Source organism: Ovis aries, chromosome 1 (genome assembly GCF_016772045.2).
Source record: "Ovis aries strain OAR_USU_Benz2616 breed Rambouillet chromosome 1, ARS-UI_Ramb_v3.0, whole genome shotgun sequence".
In the NCBI taxonomy this organism is placed as follows: Eukaryota; Metazoa; Chordata; class Mammalia; order Artiodactyla; family Bovidae; genus Ovis; species Ovis aries.
In genome coordinates, this window is record NC_056054.1 from 86,338,930 (window position 1) to 86,360,826 (window position 21,897).

At 37.8% G+C, this 21,897-nt stretch overlaps 1 protein-coding gene across 4 annotated transcripts in view; it reads right to left on the minus strand.

Moving 5' to 3' along the window:
• Positions 1-21,586, minus strand: part of WDR47 (WD repeat domain 47) — a 62,751-nt gene extending 41,165 nt beyond the window's left edge. For 2 of the 4 annotated variants that reach the window (XM_042251807.1, XM_042251798.1), the window contains exons 1-3: positions 21,347-21,586; positions 4,425-4,484; positions 986-1,152 (exon numbers count right to left, since the gene is read on the minus strand). In XM_042251807.1, coding sequence (XP_042107741.1) covers positions 986-1,152; positions 4,425-4,439 — 182 coding nt within the window. In that variant the 5' untranslated portion in view covers positions 4,440-4,484; positions 21,347-21,586. The remainder of the gene's footprint in view (positions 1-985; positions 1,153-4,424; positions 4,485-21,346) is intronic. The other 2 variants (XM_060412349.1, XM_060412348.1) reach the window with 1 other exon arrangement.
• Positions 21,587-21,897: the final 311 nt, after the last annotated feature.

Sequence of the window (21,897 nt, forward strand, 5' to 3'; positions counted from 1 at the left end):
TAAAGCAGGATACAAATTATAAATCCAAAACAGAATTGCTGGTTTTTCAATATGCAGCAAAAACTATGTGTGGATGGTGAGGTGATTTTTCTTCCTTATTTTTCTATATTTTCTACAAAGAATATATTTATATGAGTATGTTTTACTTCTACAGCTACAAGAGATATTTCAGAAATATTTTAAGTTTACAGTCTCTGATTTCTTAATCTAGTATCTTTTACACAATGCCACAACCATAATAAAGCTGTGACTCTTTTTAATGAACTTTGGATCTTACTCCTGAACATATTCTACAGAAAACTTTACTTTGTAAATTCTCATTATAAAAATAAACATTAAAAAATTATACTTACATTTCATGATTATAAAGACCTACCTAACATATACACAATGGAGTATTACTCAGCCATTAAAAAGAATACATTTGAATCAGTTCTAATGAGGTGGATGACACTGGAGCCAATTATACAGAGTGAAGTAAGCCAGAAAGAAAAACACCAATACAGTATACTAACGCATATATATGGAATTTAGAAAGATGGTAATGATAACCCTGTATGCAAGACAGCAAAAGAGACACAGATGTATAGAACAGTCTTTTGGACTCTGCGGGAGAGGGAGAGGGTGGGATGATTTGGGAGAATGGCATTGAAACATGTATAATATCACATAAGAAACGAATCGCCAGTCTAGGTTTGATGCAGGATACAAGATGCTTGGGGCTGGTGCACTGGGACGACCCAGAGGGATGGTACGGAGGGGTAGGTGGGAGGGGGGTTCAGGAGGGGGAACACGTGTACATCCATGATGGGTTCATATTGATGTATGGCAAAACCAATACCATATTGCAAAGTAATTAGCCTCCAATTAAAATAAATAAATTTATATTTTAAAAAAAGACCTACCTATATTGTACCTATTATCTTATTAATACTTACATTTCTTGGATTGAGCTACAAACCTTACAGTGATAATGAAATCATACCTCAGGAAAAGCATATCATCAGAAAACAGGCCATTTATGACTCCACTTTCCTTCTCAAGGGCCAACATACTAATGTGAAGCTTCTTTGAATTCAAGAAGTCTAAGATTAGCTTAATGATTTCAACCTCTTTTACATTCACTGTTTCTTCAGCCGTCATGTCGATAGCCTAAATATCAAACAAAATAAAAACAAAAATTATTTCTACTGTTTTATTTCTAAGCATTATTAACTACATGGAAACTACACATAACAAGTTTCTTGGAAATAATTAGTACAGGTATTCAAAGTGAAATTAATGTAATATGTCAAAACCAAGTCATTCTTTGAGGTATGATATAGGTATAGCTACGATTTCTTTAAGTGTTTATCTTCAAGAGATATACATTGGAATTACAGATTATACTCTGATAATCTGAGATTTGCTTCAAAATAATACAAAAGGCACATGGTAGGAAGTAAATAAAAAATAATCATGACTATTAAAGTAAGGTAATAGGTAAATGGAGGTTCATAATATTTGCTATGGTCTGAACATTAGTGTCTTCCCAAAATTCATATGTTAAGTGATGGTATTAGGAGGAAAGGCCTTTGGGAGGTGATTAGGTAATGAGGACAAAGCCCTCATGATTATGATTAGTGCCCTTGTAAAAGACACCCCAGTTTCCTGGTGGTCCAGCGGTTAAGACTCCACACGTCTACTGCAACGGGCAACCAGTAGTTCCTAGTTGGGGAACTAAAATCCATGTGCGCTGCCTCTCGGCATGGCCAAATAAAAATGAAAAATTAAATTAAAAAATAATAATTAAAAAGTAAAAGAGACCCCAGAAAGCTAGCTTAGCCGTCTCTCTTAGGAGAATACAATGTGACTCAGCAGTCTGCAACTAGAAGAGGGCTCTCACAGAACCTGCTAGCACCCTTATCTCTGATTCCCAGCATCTAGAATTGTGAGCACTAAATTTCTTCTATATATAGATCACCGAGTCTATCGTATCCTGTTACAGCACCTCAGATGAACTAAGATAATATTATTCTGTCTACTCATACATATGTATAAAATTTGCAATAAACAGCATTTTTAAAGTCACAAATATCCAAACCATGTTTAGTTATGTCCTATATGTTCATTCAGTAAGTATTGGCTATCTTTTCTATGTGATATACACTGTCCTGTACTCACTCTGTCCTTAAGAAGTTTACACAATGTAGCAGCAACACATACAATGTTGTACTCTATACTTTGGAAACAAATAAAACAAGGCTGATTGAAACGTGCAACTTTAAGTAATATTGGTACTATCAACATAAACATCAATGATATTTCAGTTCTTTCAAATCCCTTCTCTTACCTGTTAAGTCTGCAGTGATACAACTGAGCTCACAAGTTAATCATGAAGAATTAGAACTAAGAGGCATTCTGAAGAGCATTAGGTCAACATTCTCATTTTAAAGATGAGACCACACAACTTAAATGCCCCAAGTTGTTGCAGTTTTCAGGCTCAGAGCAATACAAAAGAATAGCAAGCTAAAGAGACTGGTTGCAAACAAACATGATCAGATAAAACAGCATCTCTCCCACAGGACCAATTATCCTTAATCAAATTCACAGAAATATAAATATATACATGTATGCATACAGGTTTTTTTCAATTTGTTTACTATTTTGACAATTTATTTCTTCATAATGAGAATTAATTACAATCATGTGGCAGACTAGAATGCTCATCAGATGAGCGTATTTTTTCTCTTAGGTGGAGTAAACAAAGGACAGAGCATGGGAAAGTAATTATGACTCAAATATATAATGACATCAGACTAAGCTAATCTCATACATCCATCTCCACAATAAGAACAAGCCTACCTCAGGAAACAGACAAATCACAAATTCTCCCCCAAGAGGCCAGTCACCCAATTTCTCATGCTTTGGGTTTCCCTTTGCTGTCTTCTGAGCTGACTACCCTTCTGTTCATAGACTTTGTACAATAAAATTAATGATACTTCCATTCAATAAATTCTGACCATATTTCACAAATGTCTCTCTGAGATTACTCCTAGAGCCCACTGATTTTAGCATTCCCCAAATCTTCAGATAGTTCTTACTAGAAAAGAACTGTTGTTGTTTAGTCACTAAGTCATGCCCACCTCTTTGCAACCCCGTGGAGCCTATCAGGCTCCTCTGTCCATGGGATTTCCCAGGCAAGAATACTGGAGTTGCCACTTCCTCCTCCAAGGGATCTTCCTGACCCAGGGATCAAACCCACGTCCCCTGCTTTGGCAGGAGAATTCTTTACCAATGAGCCACTGCTAATTTAACTCCCAGAAAAATAACTGTAAAGCTGCCTCAAAAGTTCTTAGAGGACACTTCATTTAAATCACCATATACCAATTATACAACCTAATTCAGAATTGAGACCATAACTTTCTAACATTCAATACATACTATGATATTAAATAGTTTATAGGCCTCATATTATTCAACATTCAGTTTAATACTAAGTAACTCTGGAGTTACTATACTATGAATCTATGGCAATAGTCTCACTTAAATTTAAATCATAACCACAAGTTTCACGCTGCCATCATTTCTGATCAATCAATAAAGCCTAAAAGAAGTAGTATATTCTAACAATACATATTTTACAACGATTTTATACTTAGATTTTGAATAGATGCAAAAAATATATCTTAACTAACCGGAATTATTCATGGTTTTAAAAAATTAATTTAAATGGTAAGTTTGTAGAATTCCCAGTAGAAAAGTGTACTTTAATTATCCAACCCAGAATTTTAGCTCTTATAAACTTTACTGTTGCTAGCTACAACATAAAACATAGGTACATAATGACTATATTTTAGAATTACTCTTTTTGAATATACCCTGTTACTGCAGCATTTGTAGAAGCTCCCAAAATCCTAGCTGTATATAGTTTTAAAGATAACATATAAAAGCATAATTTTCAACATTTTTTAATCTTCTTAAACTATTAATCACTACAAAGTTAAGATTTTCCTCTAATTCGGAGAAGTAGAATTCAGTAATAAACGCCTCTTCCTCTTCCCTCAGGGGACTATAAATCAGTAAGATTCTACCAGCTTAGAAACCACTAAAATTATTTTTAATGAGACAGAAAGTACATAAATGTTCATAATTATTACTTGGATTAATTTAAGATGAAAAAAAATCAATGAAGAAATCTCTCTTAAAAAGTACAGACTAGCAGAGCAGCAAAGAAGACACTGACAGAGATCAGACTTGTAGACACAGTAGGGGATGGACAGGCTGGGCAAACGGAGAGAACAGCATGGAGGCAGATACATTACTGCATGTAAAACAGACAGCAAGTGGGAATTTGCTATTTAATACAGGGAGCTCAACCTAGAGGGATGGGATAAGGTGGGAGATGGGAGTGGGGGGCTCTGGAGGAAGGGGCCTATGTATACCTGTGGCTGATTCATGTTGATATATGGCAAAAGCCAACACCATATTGTAGAGCAATTATCCTACAAGGAAAAAAAAAAGTACAGAGTAGATGATTTTGTTTGCAACTCTTCTAAAAGCCATTCAATGGCTATCATCAAAAAAATCCACAAACAACAAATACTGGAGAGGGTGTAGAGAGAACGGAACCCTCCTACACTGTTGGTGGAAATGTAAACTGGTATAGCCACTATCAGTTCAGTCTCTCAGTCATGTCTGACTCTTTGAGACCCCATGGACTGCAGCACACCAAGCTTCCCTGTCCATCACCAACTCCCCAAGCTTACACAAATTCGTGTCCATCGAGTCGGTGATGCCATTATGGAGAACAGTATTGACGGCCCTTAAAAAACTAAAAATAGAGCTATCATGACTCTACAATCCTACTCCTGAGCATATATCCGGAGAAAAACATGATCCAAAAGGATGCACCCCAATGTTCATTGCAGCACTGCTTACAATAGCCAAGACATGAAAGCAACCTAAGTGTCCATCAACAGAGAAATGGACAAAGAAGATGTACATACATGCAATGAAATAATACTCAGCTGTTAAAAAGAATGAAATAAGGCCATTTGCAGCAACAAAGATGGACCTAGAGAGTGTTATACTGAGTGAAGTAAGTCAGACAGAATAAGAGAAATATTGCATGACATCCCTTATACCTGGACTCTAAAAAGAAATGATACAAATGAACTTACTTACAAGACAGAAAGAGACTCACAGACTTAGAAAACAAGCTTATGGTCACCAGGGGGAAGGGATACTTAGGAGGTTGCAGAAGGTCATGTACACACTGCTATATTAAAAATGGATAACCAACAAGGACCTATAGTATATAGTACATGGAACTTGACTCAATGTTATGTGTCAGCCTGGATGGGAGGGAGGTCTGGGGGAGAATGGATACATGTATATGTATGGCTGAGTCCCTTAACTGTTCACCTGAAACTACACTGTTAATTAGTCATACTCTAATACAAAAGAAAAAGTTTGAAAAAAAATATACATTTAAAATAAGTACGTGAAATACATATTTAATCTACTTATTAGAAATAAATAATAAATAAATAAAATAAAACCCATTCAAGGGAATTCCCTGGTGGTCCAATGGTTAGGCATCCCTGCTTTCACTACCGATGATCCAGGTCTGATCCCTGGTCAAGGAATTAAGATCCCATGGCAAGGCCAAAAAGAAGTCATTCTAAAGGATAAAGCTCCAGCCCTTCAATTTATTCAGCCAAATCAGCCTTGACAACATCTTAGGTAGATATGCCAGCCCATGTATATGCGTGCTCACCAAGCAGAATTTATAATATATAGGGCCAACATAAAGTGTATTCCACCAAAAACAGAAAAAAAATTGGGGTAGGGAGGATCAGATTGTCTTAGTATTTTCATACTAACAGATTTGCTATTAAAAAATAAATCACAAAACATGAACTCTATGAATTTTCCTCTAAGAAATAAATGTTTACTTATATTTAATAATGAAGTAAGGAAAAAAAGTTTTTTAAAAAAGTAAATATATCTGGAAATGAGCTAGACAGAGGTCAGCATTTTAGTACTAATATACAAGTAACATCTACAGAAACTAAATTCCAGATGGGGTCTCTATATGGACTCCTGCTGAAAACTATCTAAGTGAATCAAGATTAAAAGAATGTATTAGAGGGAAAAAAATAAAATTATTTTTACAAACCTAAGATTAAAGGTAAAATGTTAGCAATAGATAAGAAAAAAAAAGAATGATAATAGAAATATATTGACTTCTATGTATATTTCTATACATAGATATGAAAAAAGTTTCATGAAAAATTATCAGCTTTCTAACCAAACACAAATAGGTATTTAAATGTCCCTTTGCAATGAGGTACTTTCACTAACTTATAACACAAATTACGAAGGAAGAAAATACAGAAGGCTACGAATGATTCAAAAGCATAAGATTAAGGGAATTAGGCCACATCCATTAAATATTTTATAGTCAAGAAAAAAATGTGTTTAAGAAAGCCTCCATTAATCCCTATCTCCATCCTAAACAATAAACACTGCTTTCTTTTAACTTTCCAAGAATTACAGAGTGCCTAATGCTGAACAACAGTGCTTCGCCATTCCAGTTTACAGGCAAAATGCAGATGAGGAAATGAAATATTATGAAGATTTTTTTATAAAATATCAAACTGCAACATAAGACTACTGTAACTTCTCCTTTAAAAAAAAAAAAAAAAGAAAAAGAGGGAGGAAAAAACTTCCTAGCTCTTAAAATAAAAGAGCATTCCAAAAACTTACACTGCTGCCAGATTACTAACTGCAAATATCTGGTCCTTCAGGAATATCAATGTGACACTGCAAGCCACTTAATTTCTACTGGCCTCAATTTCTTCACACATAAAATAAGAGGGTTATTTAGTTTGCCTAATTTCTATGATTTTCCTTTAAGTTTTATATTTGTTTTAACTCACATTTCAATAACAGGAAGTATATTTTCTTAGCAGGAAATATCAAGTCTGGAATAATCAGAAGTCTCTGATTCTAAGGTCAGTTTAACAAGAGAAAAGAAAGATTTGTTTCAGATCATTTAAGTAAACAAAAGAAAAGCCCTTCTAACTGCAAGGCCCTGTCACGTCTGCTAATCAGCAAGCACGGATGCAGCATGTGTCCTTTCTCACTGCTGACAGCTGTTCTCTATTCATCAATTATTTTAATTTACCTTCTGGAACTGTGAATGATTTTTAGCCTGAAGAACAAATTACATTTAAAGCAGGTGCAGCTTTATATAGCTATAAAAAGAAAAGAATTAATTAACATAAAAATATGTTGTATATATGCATAAGATATCTCTGGCAATAGACACAAGAAACTGATAAAATTGGTTGTCTCCAAGAGGGAAAAGCGGATAATAAACAACAGAAATGGAATGGATAATAAAGAAGAAAAATGGTACCGCTATACACCCTTTTGTACCTTTTTAATTTTGGACCATGTGCAATTATTACCTATTCCAAAAATTTTTAATGTTTTATATGAAATTTATATATTATATTTATAATTTAAATATTACATATGAAACATATATTCCCTGGTAACTCAGCTGGTAAAGAATCTGCCTGCACTGCAGGAAGGCCTGGTTCAATTCCTAGGTCAGGAAGATCCCCTGAAGCAGCAATAGGCTACCCACTCCAGTATTCTTGCCTAGAGAAAGCCCAGGGACATAAGAGCCTGGTAGACTACAGTCCATGAACTCGCAACGGATCAGACACAGCTGAGCGACTAAAACAACACACACGTGAAACATAATGACTTTCCAATTGCAAATAACTGGAAATAATTAGACATGTAAGGAATATAATATATTCATTATTTATATAACAAAGCAATAACATTTCAGAATGATTTGTATTTTTTTCATAAACTGAGACCCTCTTCTCAGATTCTATTCAAATATTATTTCAATCTTTCTTTATGAGATAAAAGTATTTGTATTATTTTCATATTCAAACCCACAAATATTTTTAAAATACATTTAATTACTAAAGTACTAAAACAATGTACAAGATAGGTAGACACATGCTGTGTAATTCAGTCGCATAAAATCCAGAAAAGGTAAATTAAAAAACTGCCAAATTTGGCACTAAAAATGTAAAATGTAAACCTTCCATTTAACAGAAGTTGCCATGAACAAGGTAACAGATAAAGGACAAGGACCAAATATAATACAAATGGTTAAAAGATTACCATCCAGAACATAAAAATAGCATCCTCAAATCAGTATCTCCCCCAAAATTCCAGCTGAACAACAATTCACAGCACTAAAAATAATCCAAAAAATTGATGAAAAGATGTTCAGCTTCACTGGTAATATTAAAGTAAGATACCAACAATGGCAAAATTTAAAAGACTTCATAGTATCTAGAGTTGGCAAGAGTGTGAGTAAATGCCCCTTCACACACACTCTGTTAAGAATACTGGGGACTTCCCTGGGGATTCAGTGGTTAGGATTCCATGTTTCCACCACAGTGGGCACAGGTTCAAACCCTAGTTGGGGAAATAAGACTCTATATGCCACACAGTATGACCAAAAATCTTTAAAAATACATAATGAAAGAAAGAATATAATTGGGACAGACTTTTGAAGAGAGAATTTGACAGTATGAAATTTTCATCTATGAAAATTTTAAATGCATATACTCTGACTCACCAATTCCAATTCTATTTCTAGGAACCTACTCTGCAAAAATATACAAATATGTATAAAGATACATATACAATATGTGAACTGTGAACTTCCAGATGTTCAAGCTGGTTTTAGAAAAGGCAGAGGAACCAGAGATTAAATTGCCAACATCTGCTGGATCATCGAAAAACCAAGAGAGTTCCAAAAAAATATTTATTTCTGCTTGACTATGCCAAAGCCTTTGACTGTGTGGTTCACAATAAACTGTGGAATTCCCTGCCTCTTACAGAGATGGGAATACAGACCACCTGACCTGCCTCTTGAGAAACCTATATGCAGGTCAGGAAGCAACAGTTAGAACTGAACATGGAACAACAGACTGGTTCCAAATAGGAAAAGGAGTACGTCAAGGCTGTATATTGTCACCCTGCTTATTTAACTTACATGCAGAGTACATCATGAGAAACTCTGGCCTGGAAGAAGCACAAGCTGGAATCAAGATTGCTAGGAGAAATATCAATAACCTCAGATATGCAGATGATACCACCCTTATGGCGGAAAGTGAAGAAGAACTAAAGAGCCTCTTGATGAAAATGAAAGAGGAGAGTGAAAAAGTTGGCTTAAAGCTCAACATTCAGAAAACTAAGATCATGGCATCTGGTCCCATCACTTCATGGCAAATAGATGGGGAAACAGTGTCAGACTTTATTTTTCTGGGCTCCAAAATCACTGCAGATGGTGACTGCAGCTGTGAAATTAAAAGACACTTACTCCTTGGAAGGAAAGTTATGATCAACCTAGAGAGGATATTAAAAAGCAGAGACATTACTTTGTCAACTAAGGTCCATCTAGTCAAGGCTATGGTTTTTCCAGTGGTCATGTATCAATGTGAGAGTTGGACTATAAAGAAAGCTGAGTGCCGAAGAACTGATGCTTTTGAACTGAGGTGCTGGAGAAGACTCTTGAGAGTCCCTTGGACTGCAAGGACATCCAACCAGTCCATCCTAAAGGAGATCAGTCCTGGGTGTTCATGGGAAGGACTGATGCTGAAGCTGAAACTCCAATACTTTGGCCACCTGATGCCAAGAACTGACTCATTTGAAAAGACCCTGATGCCGGGAAAGATTGAGGGTAGGAGGAGAAGGGGACGACAGAGGATGAGATGGTTGGATGGCATCACCAACACAATGGACATGGGTTTGGATGGACTTTGGGAGCTGGTAATGGGCAGGCAGGCCTGGCGTGCTGGGGTTCATGGGGTCTCAGAGTCGGACATGACTGACTGACTGAACTGAACATATACAGAGATGTTCTTTAAGATTTGCTTGTAATAGAGAAAAATTAGAAATGAACCAAGCTCTCATCAATAGGAGAATTGCTAATTTTTGGGAAATTCATATTATAGAATACTAATGCAGTGATGTATGTCTACTGTACCTTAACAGTAAAAAGACACATTACAGAAAAATACAGCTATCAACAAATACTTGATGAATTGATGAATATAAATAGGCCTATTCATCTCTTTTAAAAGGGAGAGCATAGTATCTCTGTATTTAAATAAATGACAAAGGGAGGCTGGAGGGATACATATCAAACTGTTCAGAGTGGTTACCTATGAAAAGAAGAATGAGATTGGATGGAGGGCAGGGAACTAGGAAAGGAAAGGATTGAAGGGAGATTTTTTTATTCTTCATCATTCAACATCATCTGAATGGTTTATAACAAATATATATTCATGTATTATTTAATTATACATACATTTCTTATACAAATAAAAGTTTTAATTTAACAGAAAAAAACTATGAAAATGAAAAAAAATCACAGAATTAGATCTCAAAAGTTCTATATCAAGGTACCAGGTACTGAAGAATCCCAACCACATGGACTATAGCCTGCCAAGTTCCTCTGTCCGAGGAATTCTCTAGGCCAGAATACTGGAGTGGGTAGCCATTCCCTTCTCCAGGGGATCTTCCCAACCCAGGGATCGAACCCAAGTCCCCCACATTGCAGGCAGATTCTTTACCATCTGAGCCACAAGGCAAGTCCAAAGACAGGATTAACTGCTATATTTACAATGCAAAAACTCTAGGGCACAAAAACTATTGTAGGATCTTATATTGCTTAATTGATCTTTATAACAATCATAAGACTGACAATGTTATCTCCATTTTACAGATGAAGACACAAAGCTTTGTATGCTCAAAAACTTAGCCCAGCATTTATATTAAGGGTGAACATCTCACTAGCAGCTGAGTACTTCTTTCAGAAACATGTCAGGACGTAAATTCCGATATCAACATCGATGTCAACGCCATCCATGAAATTTCTTAAAAGTAACTGAAGGAAACTATTTAACTGTGTAGCAAAACACAAAGGGGTAAAAAGGAGGCAAACATATATACTTAGATTAATTTTCAGATCAATTTTTCATTACTTCCTTAAAACATCTGCGTGGCCTTATCTTGACAGGCAAGAAATTGCGTTCTCTCCAATCCCGAACCTAAGCTTTATAACAATGAAAATTAGAATTTTTGACTGTGAAAGACAGAAATACAGAGCCAGAGAGGATAGGCAAAGACAGACACAGAAACAGAAACAGGGAGAAAAGGAAGAAAAGACTGTAGACAAAAACCCTAGGACAAGACTGGAACCATTAAGTTGACTAAAGTTCTTTCTATTGTATCACATTGATTTCCAAGAAAAGAAAGGGCAACAATACAAAAACAAGGAACAACATAAAATGGATACACAGTCATCTAAATATGCCAAAATGAGAAACCTTCATCGAACTCGAATAATATAAAAAATTATTCCAACACAGGTCCATAGTTCTATCATTTTTCATAGTTTTTCTATTAAACAATGCTAATAGAGTGGGTAAATAAGCTAGAAGTCTACATTAACAACAATCTAATCAAAGTTTTAAATATACCCTTTTAGCTAGAGAGACAAAATTATTAGCTCAGCTGTGTAAGATACTAAAATGAATTTAAAGACTACAGTTTTTATTTTAAAAGATCTCTCCACGTCTGGTAAAATATAATTCCTAACCTTTACTTAATAAACTCCAGTTAATTTTTAAATTATGTTATCCAAATGAACACTGCCATCAAAAAACAAGCAGTATTGAAAATGACCGGAGGGAAGGAAACCTCCAACGTGAAACAAAAATTTAGATTGAAAGAGCTCTAGCTGTTTGCATCTGTGAGTGCTCAGTTGCTTCTCTGTGACCCTATGGACTAAAGCCCGCCAGGCTCCTCTGTCCGTGGGATTCTCCAAGCAAAAATACTGGAGCAGGTTGCCATGCCCTCCTCCAGGGGAGCTTCCCAACCTAGGGATCGAACCCACATCTCCTGTGTCTCCTGCACTGCAGGCGTATTCTTTACCACTGAGCCAGCAGGGGAGTCCCTTAGCTGTTTAACTTTTGACTTTAAAACAAACCAGATTTGAAAGTACCTTTGAAAAGCCATATCGAATATGGGGAAGTCTAAATGATTTTTTTTAATTTTACGTCTTTTTGATCTATTTATTACTCAAAAAAGCTTCATTTTTTAATTTAGCTTTCTGATTCTGGCTTGTGTTTTCAATACTTTCACAACAATTTTTTACTCCTCAATAAGGAAAGTGCATTTAATCCTGTCACAAACACATGTAGCACATATGGAACCACTACATGTTGGTCTATACTTTTTAGACAACTTCATAAGCCTGCAATGCTCTGGGAGACCTGGGTTCGATCCCTGGGTTGGGAAGATCCCCTGGAGAAGGGAATGGCAACCCACTCCAGTATTCTGGCCTGGAGAATTCCACGGACTGCACAGTTTCACTTTGACTTTCATAAGAACTTTAGGTCTCACAGCATGAATTCCTTGGAATTTGGCCTGGGCACACTCCACATGCAGATCCTGGTGCTTTCCCAACCTTCTTGGGATAAAGGTAAATAACTCTATTACCAGGGGTTCAGGACAGCCTGGTTTTCTTACAGGCTGTACTGCAGGATAAAAGACAATGGTATATCAAATACTGTATTATTCTGAATGCTTTTAGATACCATCCCAGAAGAGGAAGAAGAAACTAGATAAATTTCAATAGCTGCTGCTCAAATTGAAACTGCTTTGCTGCTGAACATAACTTAGCTTTTGGAGCACGACCAAAAGCAAAATTATGGTGCTAATTTAAAGCATAAGAATTTTAGATCTAAAAAGGAACTATGTGAAAAATTTGTTTTATTCTTAAATAATATACTTTTTTAGGGACCTCACTGGCAGTCCAGTGGTTAAGATTCTATGCTCCCAACGCAGGGGACATGGGGTCCCTCCTTAGTCGGGGAGCTCCTGCATGCCACACGGGTGTGGCAAATATTAATAACACACTGTTTTAGATGACTTGTTCACAACATGGTTCACTGGGTTTGTTTAAGGTCTACTGGATCTCTGCTGAGTTCTCCAGTCTCAGACTTAATACTTTTCCAATCATAAAGTTCACAAATTGTGTCACGGATTTCAAGAGAAACATGGAGGGTTAAGTTTGGTCAGATCAAAGCAAGTAACTTCTTTAGTACTATTCAAAATGTGAATCTTACTGACTAATGAGAAACAATGCCACCACTTGACTATAGAATTATTATTGGACATTAGGCAGAGCTAAGCATAAGAAACTCAAGGTCTCCTCACTCAGAGTCAAAAGTTTTAGGTATTAATCTTGCAGAGAATTTTTAAAGTTTTAAATAGTTTATTCCTTAAATTTTCACAGCAGCTTATGGTAAAAATTCAAATGTTTATTAAGTAAAATTTCAACCTATAAAAACACATGTAAAAAAGATAGGCAGGAAAAAAAAGATAGGCAGAATGTTTTTAAGAGTAATGTTTATAATAAAATTAATTTAAAATTCTAATCACAAATTAATGCTTACCAATTAAGATCAAAGTGAATATTCATATAAATTTATGCAGTATTCTTTATTTATTTGCTTATTTGTATGTTTTACGTTATTTGTGGTAAAAGAGATACTTTATCTAAAGAACACAATTTTACTTTTCATTATATAATGAAATATAACTATCTCTAGTATAGTTTTCTGTCACACCTGAAGACAAGGTCATCTTTGTGAAATAGATTAAAATTATCCTTTATGTTTTGGTTTTTTTTTACTCCCACACTTGTTTTCAATGAGAAAAGTAGAACTTAAGATATTTGAGTATGCTTCAAAAACTGAACATACAAAAAAGTTTGTCAGTAGGTATACAACTGTATCTATTATACAGCAGAATATTTAGAAACATAAGAAAATGTACTGAGTCACAAAAACTTGAAAACATACTAAAAAAACCACAACTATATAAGTATTAACTATTGAAAGTACAATAGTATGTATACTATATAACTACCCACTTAATTGAGTTTTCCATCCTTAGCTTTTCTACTTCCTTAGCATTTATAAACTTATCATAGAATTAAGTTGGGGGGTACCTTTGTCCACTCTCTTTTTTAGTACAGAATATCTGAACACATCTCTGACAGATGGCCTGCCAGTGTCTACATAAACACCTCTAATGACAGAAAATTTCTATACCCCACCCAAGGTGCGTGTCTCAGTCTCTAAGACAGTCACCAGTGAGACTATTGTTTTTACACCCTTTCGTAGTCCCTGGCCCTTGAGTGTGGACTGGATTTAGTAACTCACTTGTACCCAAGTGCAGACTGGAAGTGTTGGGGTGTCACTTCCAAGATTTATAAAAAGATGGTAACTTCCATTCCAAGAGCAGGTGTGTGCCCTCTCTCAAACTGCTCTCTCTGGAGGAAGTCAGCTGCCACGTCATGAGGAAACCTTGTAGAAAGATCCAAGTAACAAAGAACTGAAGAAAGTCTTCAGTCAGCAGTCTGTGAAGAGTGGAAGCCCTCAGTCCAACAAGGAACAGAGGTCCGAGTCACTGAGCCTGGAAGGAGACCATTATCCAGTCTAGCTTTCAGGTGAGACCATAGCTCTAGAGAAGCTTAACTGCAGCCTCAAGAGAGACCTAAGCTCAGAGGCTCCCAGCTGGGATGGCCCAGATTCCTGACCTCCAGAAACAGTACAGTGAATATTTGTTGTTTTAAGCCTCTTAGTTTGGGGGTAATTTGTTACACAGCAATACATAATGCAGAATTCCTGCAATTTTTCACAAGTATAAAAAGGCATTTTATTTTGTTTTCCAATATTGCATTGAAATCTGCTTTCATCTAGGTATGTCTTTAGGGTCAGCACAATAAAAATTTGTTATGTTAAAAATTTACACATTTGAGTCTGACAATCATCGTGTCTATTTCTCTACTTCCTTCAACCAATCTTTATATAACTTCCAGATTCCCTACAATACTAGTCATTCTCCTCTGAACAACTGTTAACCTCACTTTAAAGCACCTGAAATAGAACACAATACTCCCTCCAGTTGTGGTCTGGTCAACAACTGTACACAATGAAATTAACAATTCCCATAATGTGGGTACTATACAATGAGCACAACTAGACACCTAAAGTTGCTTTACATCATCTATTTGTGAGATACTGTTTTTTTGGTACTTCCCAGACTTTCATTTCAAAAGCTTTTCCTAAAGTTAAAAAGAAAACCAACCCAATTCTATTTCCAAGCTCTTAAAATAATATTTTTTAAAAAGCAAAATTTGGAAAAATGTTCGAACAATATATATATATCAAGGGGTTAATATCCAAAATATGCAAAGAACTCATAAAACATCAAAAAATGAACAACCCGATTAAAAAATGGGCAAAAGATTTAGACATTTTTTTCCAAAGACATACAGACTGCAATGAAAAGATGCTCAACTAATCATCAGGGAAATACTAATAATCAAAACCAGTGACATCCTCACACACGTCAGAATGGCTGTTATTGAAAAAGACAACAGATAACAACTGTTGGCAAGGATACGGAAAACACAGAACCCTTGTGAACTGCAGGTGGGAATGTAAACTGGTACAGACACTGTGGAAAACAGTAAACAGATTCCTCAAAAAATTAAAAAATAGAACTACCATAGGACCCAGCAATTCCACTCCTGGATATTTATCTGAAAAAAAATGAAGACACTAGTTAGAAAATACATAAGAACCCCTATGTTCATTGCTGCATTATTTACAAAAATAAGATACAAACTCAACCTAAGTAAACACTAATAGATGAATGGAGAAAGATGTGGTATACACACACATATGCACAACAGAATACTACTCAGCCAAAAAAATGAATGAAAGGTTTCCCTGGTGGTCCAATGGTTAAGAATCCATCTGTCAATACAGGGGTCACGGGTTCTATCCCTGGTCAGGGAAGATTCCACATGCCGTGGAACAACTAAGCCCACAAGCCACAACTACTGAGCCAAAGCACCACAACTACTGAGGACCCTGCACTAAAGCCTGTGTTCTGCAACAAAAGAAGCCACTGCAAGGAGAAGCCCATGCACCACATGAAGACTAGCTCCCACTTGCCACGAGAGAAAGCCCTCGGGCAGCAACAAACACCCAGCACAGCCAAATATAAAATAAATAAATCTTTAAAAAAAAAAAAAGACGAATGAAATCTTGCCATGTATTATGCTAAGTGAAATAAGTTAGAGAAAACTAAATACTGAATGATTTCACTTATATGTGAAACCTAAAAAAACAGAACAGAAACAGTTATACATACAGAGAACAAACAGGTGGTTGCCAGAGAGGAAAGGTGTAAGGGGAGGAAGAGACAGGTGAGGAAAATTAAGAACAAATTTTCAGTTTCAAAATAAATGAGTCATGGATATGAAATGTACAGTGTGGGGACTAAGACAATAACTATTAACATGTGATGTCTCTATAGAGTGACATATTGTGACTAGACTTATCATGGTGATCATTTTGAAATGTATAGAAATATCAAATTGCTATGTTATATAACAGGAACTTACATAGTCTTCAAAAATTATACTTCAAACTCTTAGAAAAAGAGACCAGATTTGTGGTTATCAGGGGTAAGGAGAAGGAGAAAGGAGAACTGGATGAAGGCCATCAAAAGGTAAAAACTTCCAGTTAAAAGATAACAAATACTAGGAATGTAATGTACTACATGATAAAAATAATTAACACTGGTGTATATTAAACAGGGGGCTTCCCTGATGGCTCAAATGGTAATGAATCTGCCTCCAATGCAGGAGACCTGGGTTTAATCCCTGGGAAATCCCATGGACAGAGGAGGCTGGCGGGCTACATAGTCCATGCATTCACAAAGAGTCGGACACAACTTAAAAACTAAACAACAACAATATTATACAGGAAAGTTGTTGAGAGTAAATCCTAAGAGTTCTCATCACAAGGGAAAATATTTTTTCCTATTTTTAAAATTTTGTATCTATATGAAATGATGGATGTTCACTAAACTTATGATAATTATTTCATAATGTATGCAAGTCAAATTATTATGTACACCTTAAATTTATCCAGTGCTGTTTGTCAATGATATCTCAATAAAACTGGAAGCGAAGAAAGGAAAAATATTAAATCAAAATGGACATTAAGGCACCAATTTTAGCTCAGTTCTATAAAGCTTTCTCAAAGATTTTTATATAAGTTCCATTTTCTTTTTCAATAGGTTTCACAAAACTTGGCACTTAGTCATAGAATTTCATTCATTTCTCCAATGAGTTATTTGAATTCATTATTTGAATCAAATGCATCAACTATAAATAGTATAAAAATTTTATGCCATTTTTCATGTAGTACTTTTTCTCTAAAATAGTGCTGACTTGTAAATGAGATCAACTTCCTAACAGAGTGACGTGAATGTGACTGGTGCAATGTAAATTTCTCCCCCTTTAGAACTCATAAAGTAAGGACATTGTCCTCAGACAACATGTCAAAAGGGTTGCTAATAACATGCTGTGGAAGAGCTGTGTGTTACATGTGTTAGTCACTCGGTCATGTCTGACTCTTTGTGACCCCATGGTCTGTAGCCTGCCAGGCTCCTCTGTCCATAGAATTTTTCAGGCAAGAACACTGGAGTGGGTTGCCATTCCCTTCTCCAGGGGATCTTCTGGAAATTTTTCTGGAACAGCTTCTGTGCTGTGAATAAAACAAAAATTTGATCTGGAAAAAGTTTACCTTGTTTTTTTAAAAAAAAAAAAAAAGCTAGGTGTAATTTTAAAACATTGGGAATCCTGATTAGATCAACTATGTTAAAGATGACACATGGAGAGACTCCTACTTGTAGAAACACGTTTGAAGTACTCATTTAAAAATACTTGTGTACACCTGCTAGCATCATGCTGCATCCCTGAGTTACAATGACTGAGTTACTACAGTGAACAAGAAGATAAAACACAAAAGAAGGGCTTATAAAGGAGGGCATGGTGTTTTGTAACGGTATCTTTTTACTCAAACAAAAACAAATTCAAAAGAAAAAGAAAAATCAGTTGAAATATGTAAGTTTTGGCTATTCAATGCAATGGTCTCAAAATTAAATGGAAAAAGTATTCTTAGACAAGGGTCAGGAACGGATTTATAACCTGAAGACGTGAATTAAAGTCTTCTGTACAAAAACATTATACATAAAATACAAAGTAAAGAGTAACATAAAAAATGACAAAATTTTATGGAAGTTCAGAGGAATAATGAGGTTATCTTGCTAAGAATGTGTCTGAAGGAGTGTTAATACCCTAACATGCAGAGATGGGAAGGGAAAAACATGCTAACATTTACTGTGCAGCCACTATGTCAGGTCCTGTGCTAAACACTCCCATACACCGTCTATATTAATTCTCACAACTTTCTAACTTCATTTTACCTAAGATTACACTAATACTCTGAGATGTTAGTTACTTGTCTCAGCTTATACTGCAAAAAGTGCAGAAGCAAGAATGGGACAACTGGGTCTAAAATCCTGTGATCTTTCCATTATAACCTTCAGGCCTGTATAGGGGTGAAAACAAGAGAGGATAGTTAGGATTCAAGTAATTTGGAGCCTAATGTCAAAGCTTCAGAAAGTGAACTCAACTTATTTCCTGTCCTATCAAGTAATCTCTTATTCATTAGCTGAGTAAAGTGAGTGAAGTCGCTCAGTCGTGTCCGACTCTTTGCGACCCCATGGACTGTAGCCTACCAGGCTCCTCTGTCCATGGGATTTCCCAGGCAATAGTACTGGAGTGGACTGCCATTTCCTTCTCCAGGCCATCTTTCCGACCCAGGGATCGGACTCAGGTCTCCCACATTGTAGACAGACGCTTAACTGTCTGAGCTACCAGGACTAAGGCAATTCTTCTAAAACTTTTCTCTAAAATGACAAAAGAAACTGAACCCATCCCCACAGAGCCTATAGACATATAATTTCTTTGAATTTTACCTTAGAAATTAGTGTCAATATTACATTCTCCATATATCTTGTTTAATATTTAAAAAAAATTTTTTATCCAAGTCATCAAGGGAAATTGATGACAATTCCATAAATGTGTGTCATATTCTGTGGCCACAAATTTACTTCTTGGCACATTTCAGCTTATCTTGAATACTCCTATTTGAAAACCAGAGGTCAGAGGGGATAAAGTACGCTGTTTCTTGATCAGAATGTACACTAAATGATGTACACTAAGAATTAATACCAAATGAAACTCAAGTAAGAATTATTGGCCATAGCCTTATTTTCTGAACTATGAAAACGTCCTACTGAAACCAGGAAAGCAATCCTGACCCACATACAGAAAGAACACACCCTTTCGCCATGTCACCACAGTAATAAAGAACCTCTGCCAAGGAGTAAAGATGTATTTTAATAGTCTCTTATAAGCCCCTTAAGACCATTGTAAGAAATAAGGTCTTGGACCTAATAAATAGATCACTCAGGAATTTTTAATTATCCTGTCAACCCTCCATTCTATTAAAAGGTAATCAACAGATGTTTTAAATTTTGTTTCCAAAGTGCTTTCAAATACTTTATTTTGTTCAGCTTCACGGCTCATTCCCAGACTAAAACAAAAGCAGGTATTATCATTTGGAAATTAGACTAGTCGGGTAAGCAGCTCTTCCAAGATTACAATCAGTAGCAAAGGGAAACTTAAATCCAGGCAATCTGATTTTCAGCTTACTAAGCTACTAAGGAAAACTGCATCTTTTCACACTTATTTTGAAGTGTTTCTCAAACTGCAGCATATGTCAAGCATATCAAACGCTATTTAGTTAAGTAATTGATAACGGGGCTTCACAAACAGAAAAACTGAACACATTATGTAACTAGGAATGGATAGCACCCTGCTCTCTTATGATATAATCCTAGTACTGGCTTCAAAATGAAAAAAAGACAATTAGGAAGTGGGAAAGTGGGTGGAAAACAGATTAAAATTCCTTCACAAAAAACTGCTTATTTATAATGGCATCAAATTCAAGCGTGTGTGTGTGTGTGTGTGTGTGTTTTCCCCTAACAATACACTATTATGGCTTAATTGGCTGGTCACTATAATAATTTTTCCTTCCTATGTAGAAGCAATCATTCCACTAAAACCGAAGGTAAAATTGTTCATTACATTTTCCTTCTAAATGAGACCCAGGAATATGCTATATAAAGGAAAATAGGCTCTTAGGCGTTTCTCCATTCTATTACAGTAAAATTTCAAAGCAACACATGCCAACCCTGGAGACAAAAAAATCTACTTGGATTTACTGTGGGAAAAAAATAATTTACAGCATATTCAAGCCTTACATGTTAATCTCTGTGCCATTAACTTCTTGAAGAACTCTAAGTCACCAACAAGGGGAGGGAAATAAGTGTTAGGATCACAACCTATGAATCTGGGTGGAACAAAGACTTCTCCTCTCATTATGCAGAGAGAACCAAGTTGCCAAAAATGCTCTCCTCAGATACCATGCGTGATTACTAACTGCACGTCTGGGTACAGAAAGGGGGAAAAAAATCAAATGCTGGTCAAATGCCTCCCCTGTTTTCCCCTGCCCCTTTTCGGCCAAGGCCTCGCTCCAGAGCTGGAGCCCCAATCTTTTCTCCCCAACATAAGTAAGCGGCTTAACCCCATGAGTTCTACAAGCTCCGGTTCTCCTCTCCCACGCAGGCGCCCCCGGGGCTCCGGTCCAACCCCAGCTCCAAATCTAGTCGCGGCCCCTCTCCCCGACTCCACCCAGACCCCCAAAGGCCTGCAGCCACTGACCACTGACGTCAGGAAGGCCCAACCCGGCCCTCGCGGGGCTGCCCCAGCCCCGCAGCGCCCTCCCCTCCTCCGGGCCAAGGCGTGCCCAGAAAGGGACGAGAGCTCGCCCCTCGGCTGTCGCTCGGGCTTGGCAGACGGGCGAGGAAGAAAGAATCAGCGTTGTCAGCTGCCCTCCCGCTCCACAGCAGCAGCGAGGTGGGCACCCGCCGTGCTCAAAGACGGACAGTGCCAGGGCGAGGGGCGTCGCTAGGTCGGCAAAACCGGACTGGCAGCGAGGCAAAGGTGTGGTTCAGGAGCGGCGGCTTCCAGTCGCGGCCTGGCCCCCACCCGGCGGCGCCGGGGCCTCACCCACGACCCCAGTCCCCACCCAGTCAGCACCCCAGCCTACCCAAGACCCTTCTCCCGTGCCAGGGTCGCCGCCCTTGGGGTCGCCAGGGTCGCCGCCCTGTCAGGTGGTGACCGGCGGCGACGGGTGACCATGACAACCCGAGGCGCAGCCCGACCCCGCCTCCGCCTCCAGGAGTCGCTCACCTGAGGGCTCCGGGTCGAGCCCGGAGAAACCACGGAGGAGAAAGCGGCTGGGAGGCCAGAGGACGGGGCCCCGAAAAGGCGGGTTCTGGGCTGGAGAGGGAGCGCGAGGGCGGCGGTCTGGGCTCGCGTCGGTCCTGCCTCCTGCCCCCGGCGCGTCAGTCCATCAGCCCGTCAGTCCGTCCTTCCTCGCGTCTGCCCCTCCCGAAGCCGGCTACCGCTCGGCTCAGCCTCTCGCACACTGCGGTTGTCAAGCGGCGCCGGAGCCAAGCACCAGCCCCGAGCCGCAGCCAATCGGCGCGCTTCCCCGAGGCGCCGCAGGACCCCGCCGAGCGGGGCGGCCAGGCAGGTGCCTGCGCCGAAGGGAGAGTAGGCTGGGCGGGCCCCACCCCGGGGCGCGGTGGGGACAGGCCTGGTGGACCGGCTCCCTGCTAGCGCTCAAAGGAGCAGCTGGCCTCGGAGGAAGACTCGGCGCGGCGACTGCGTGAGAGACCGGCAGCTGGGACGCAGACCCTTTGGCAGCCGGTGACCCCGCGTCCCGAAGAGGGCGGAGG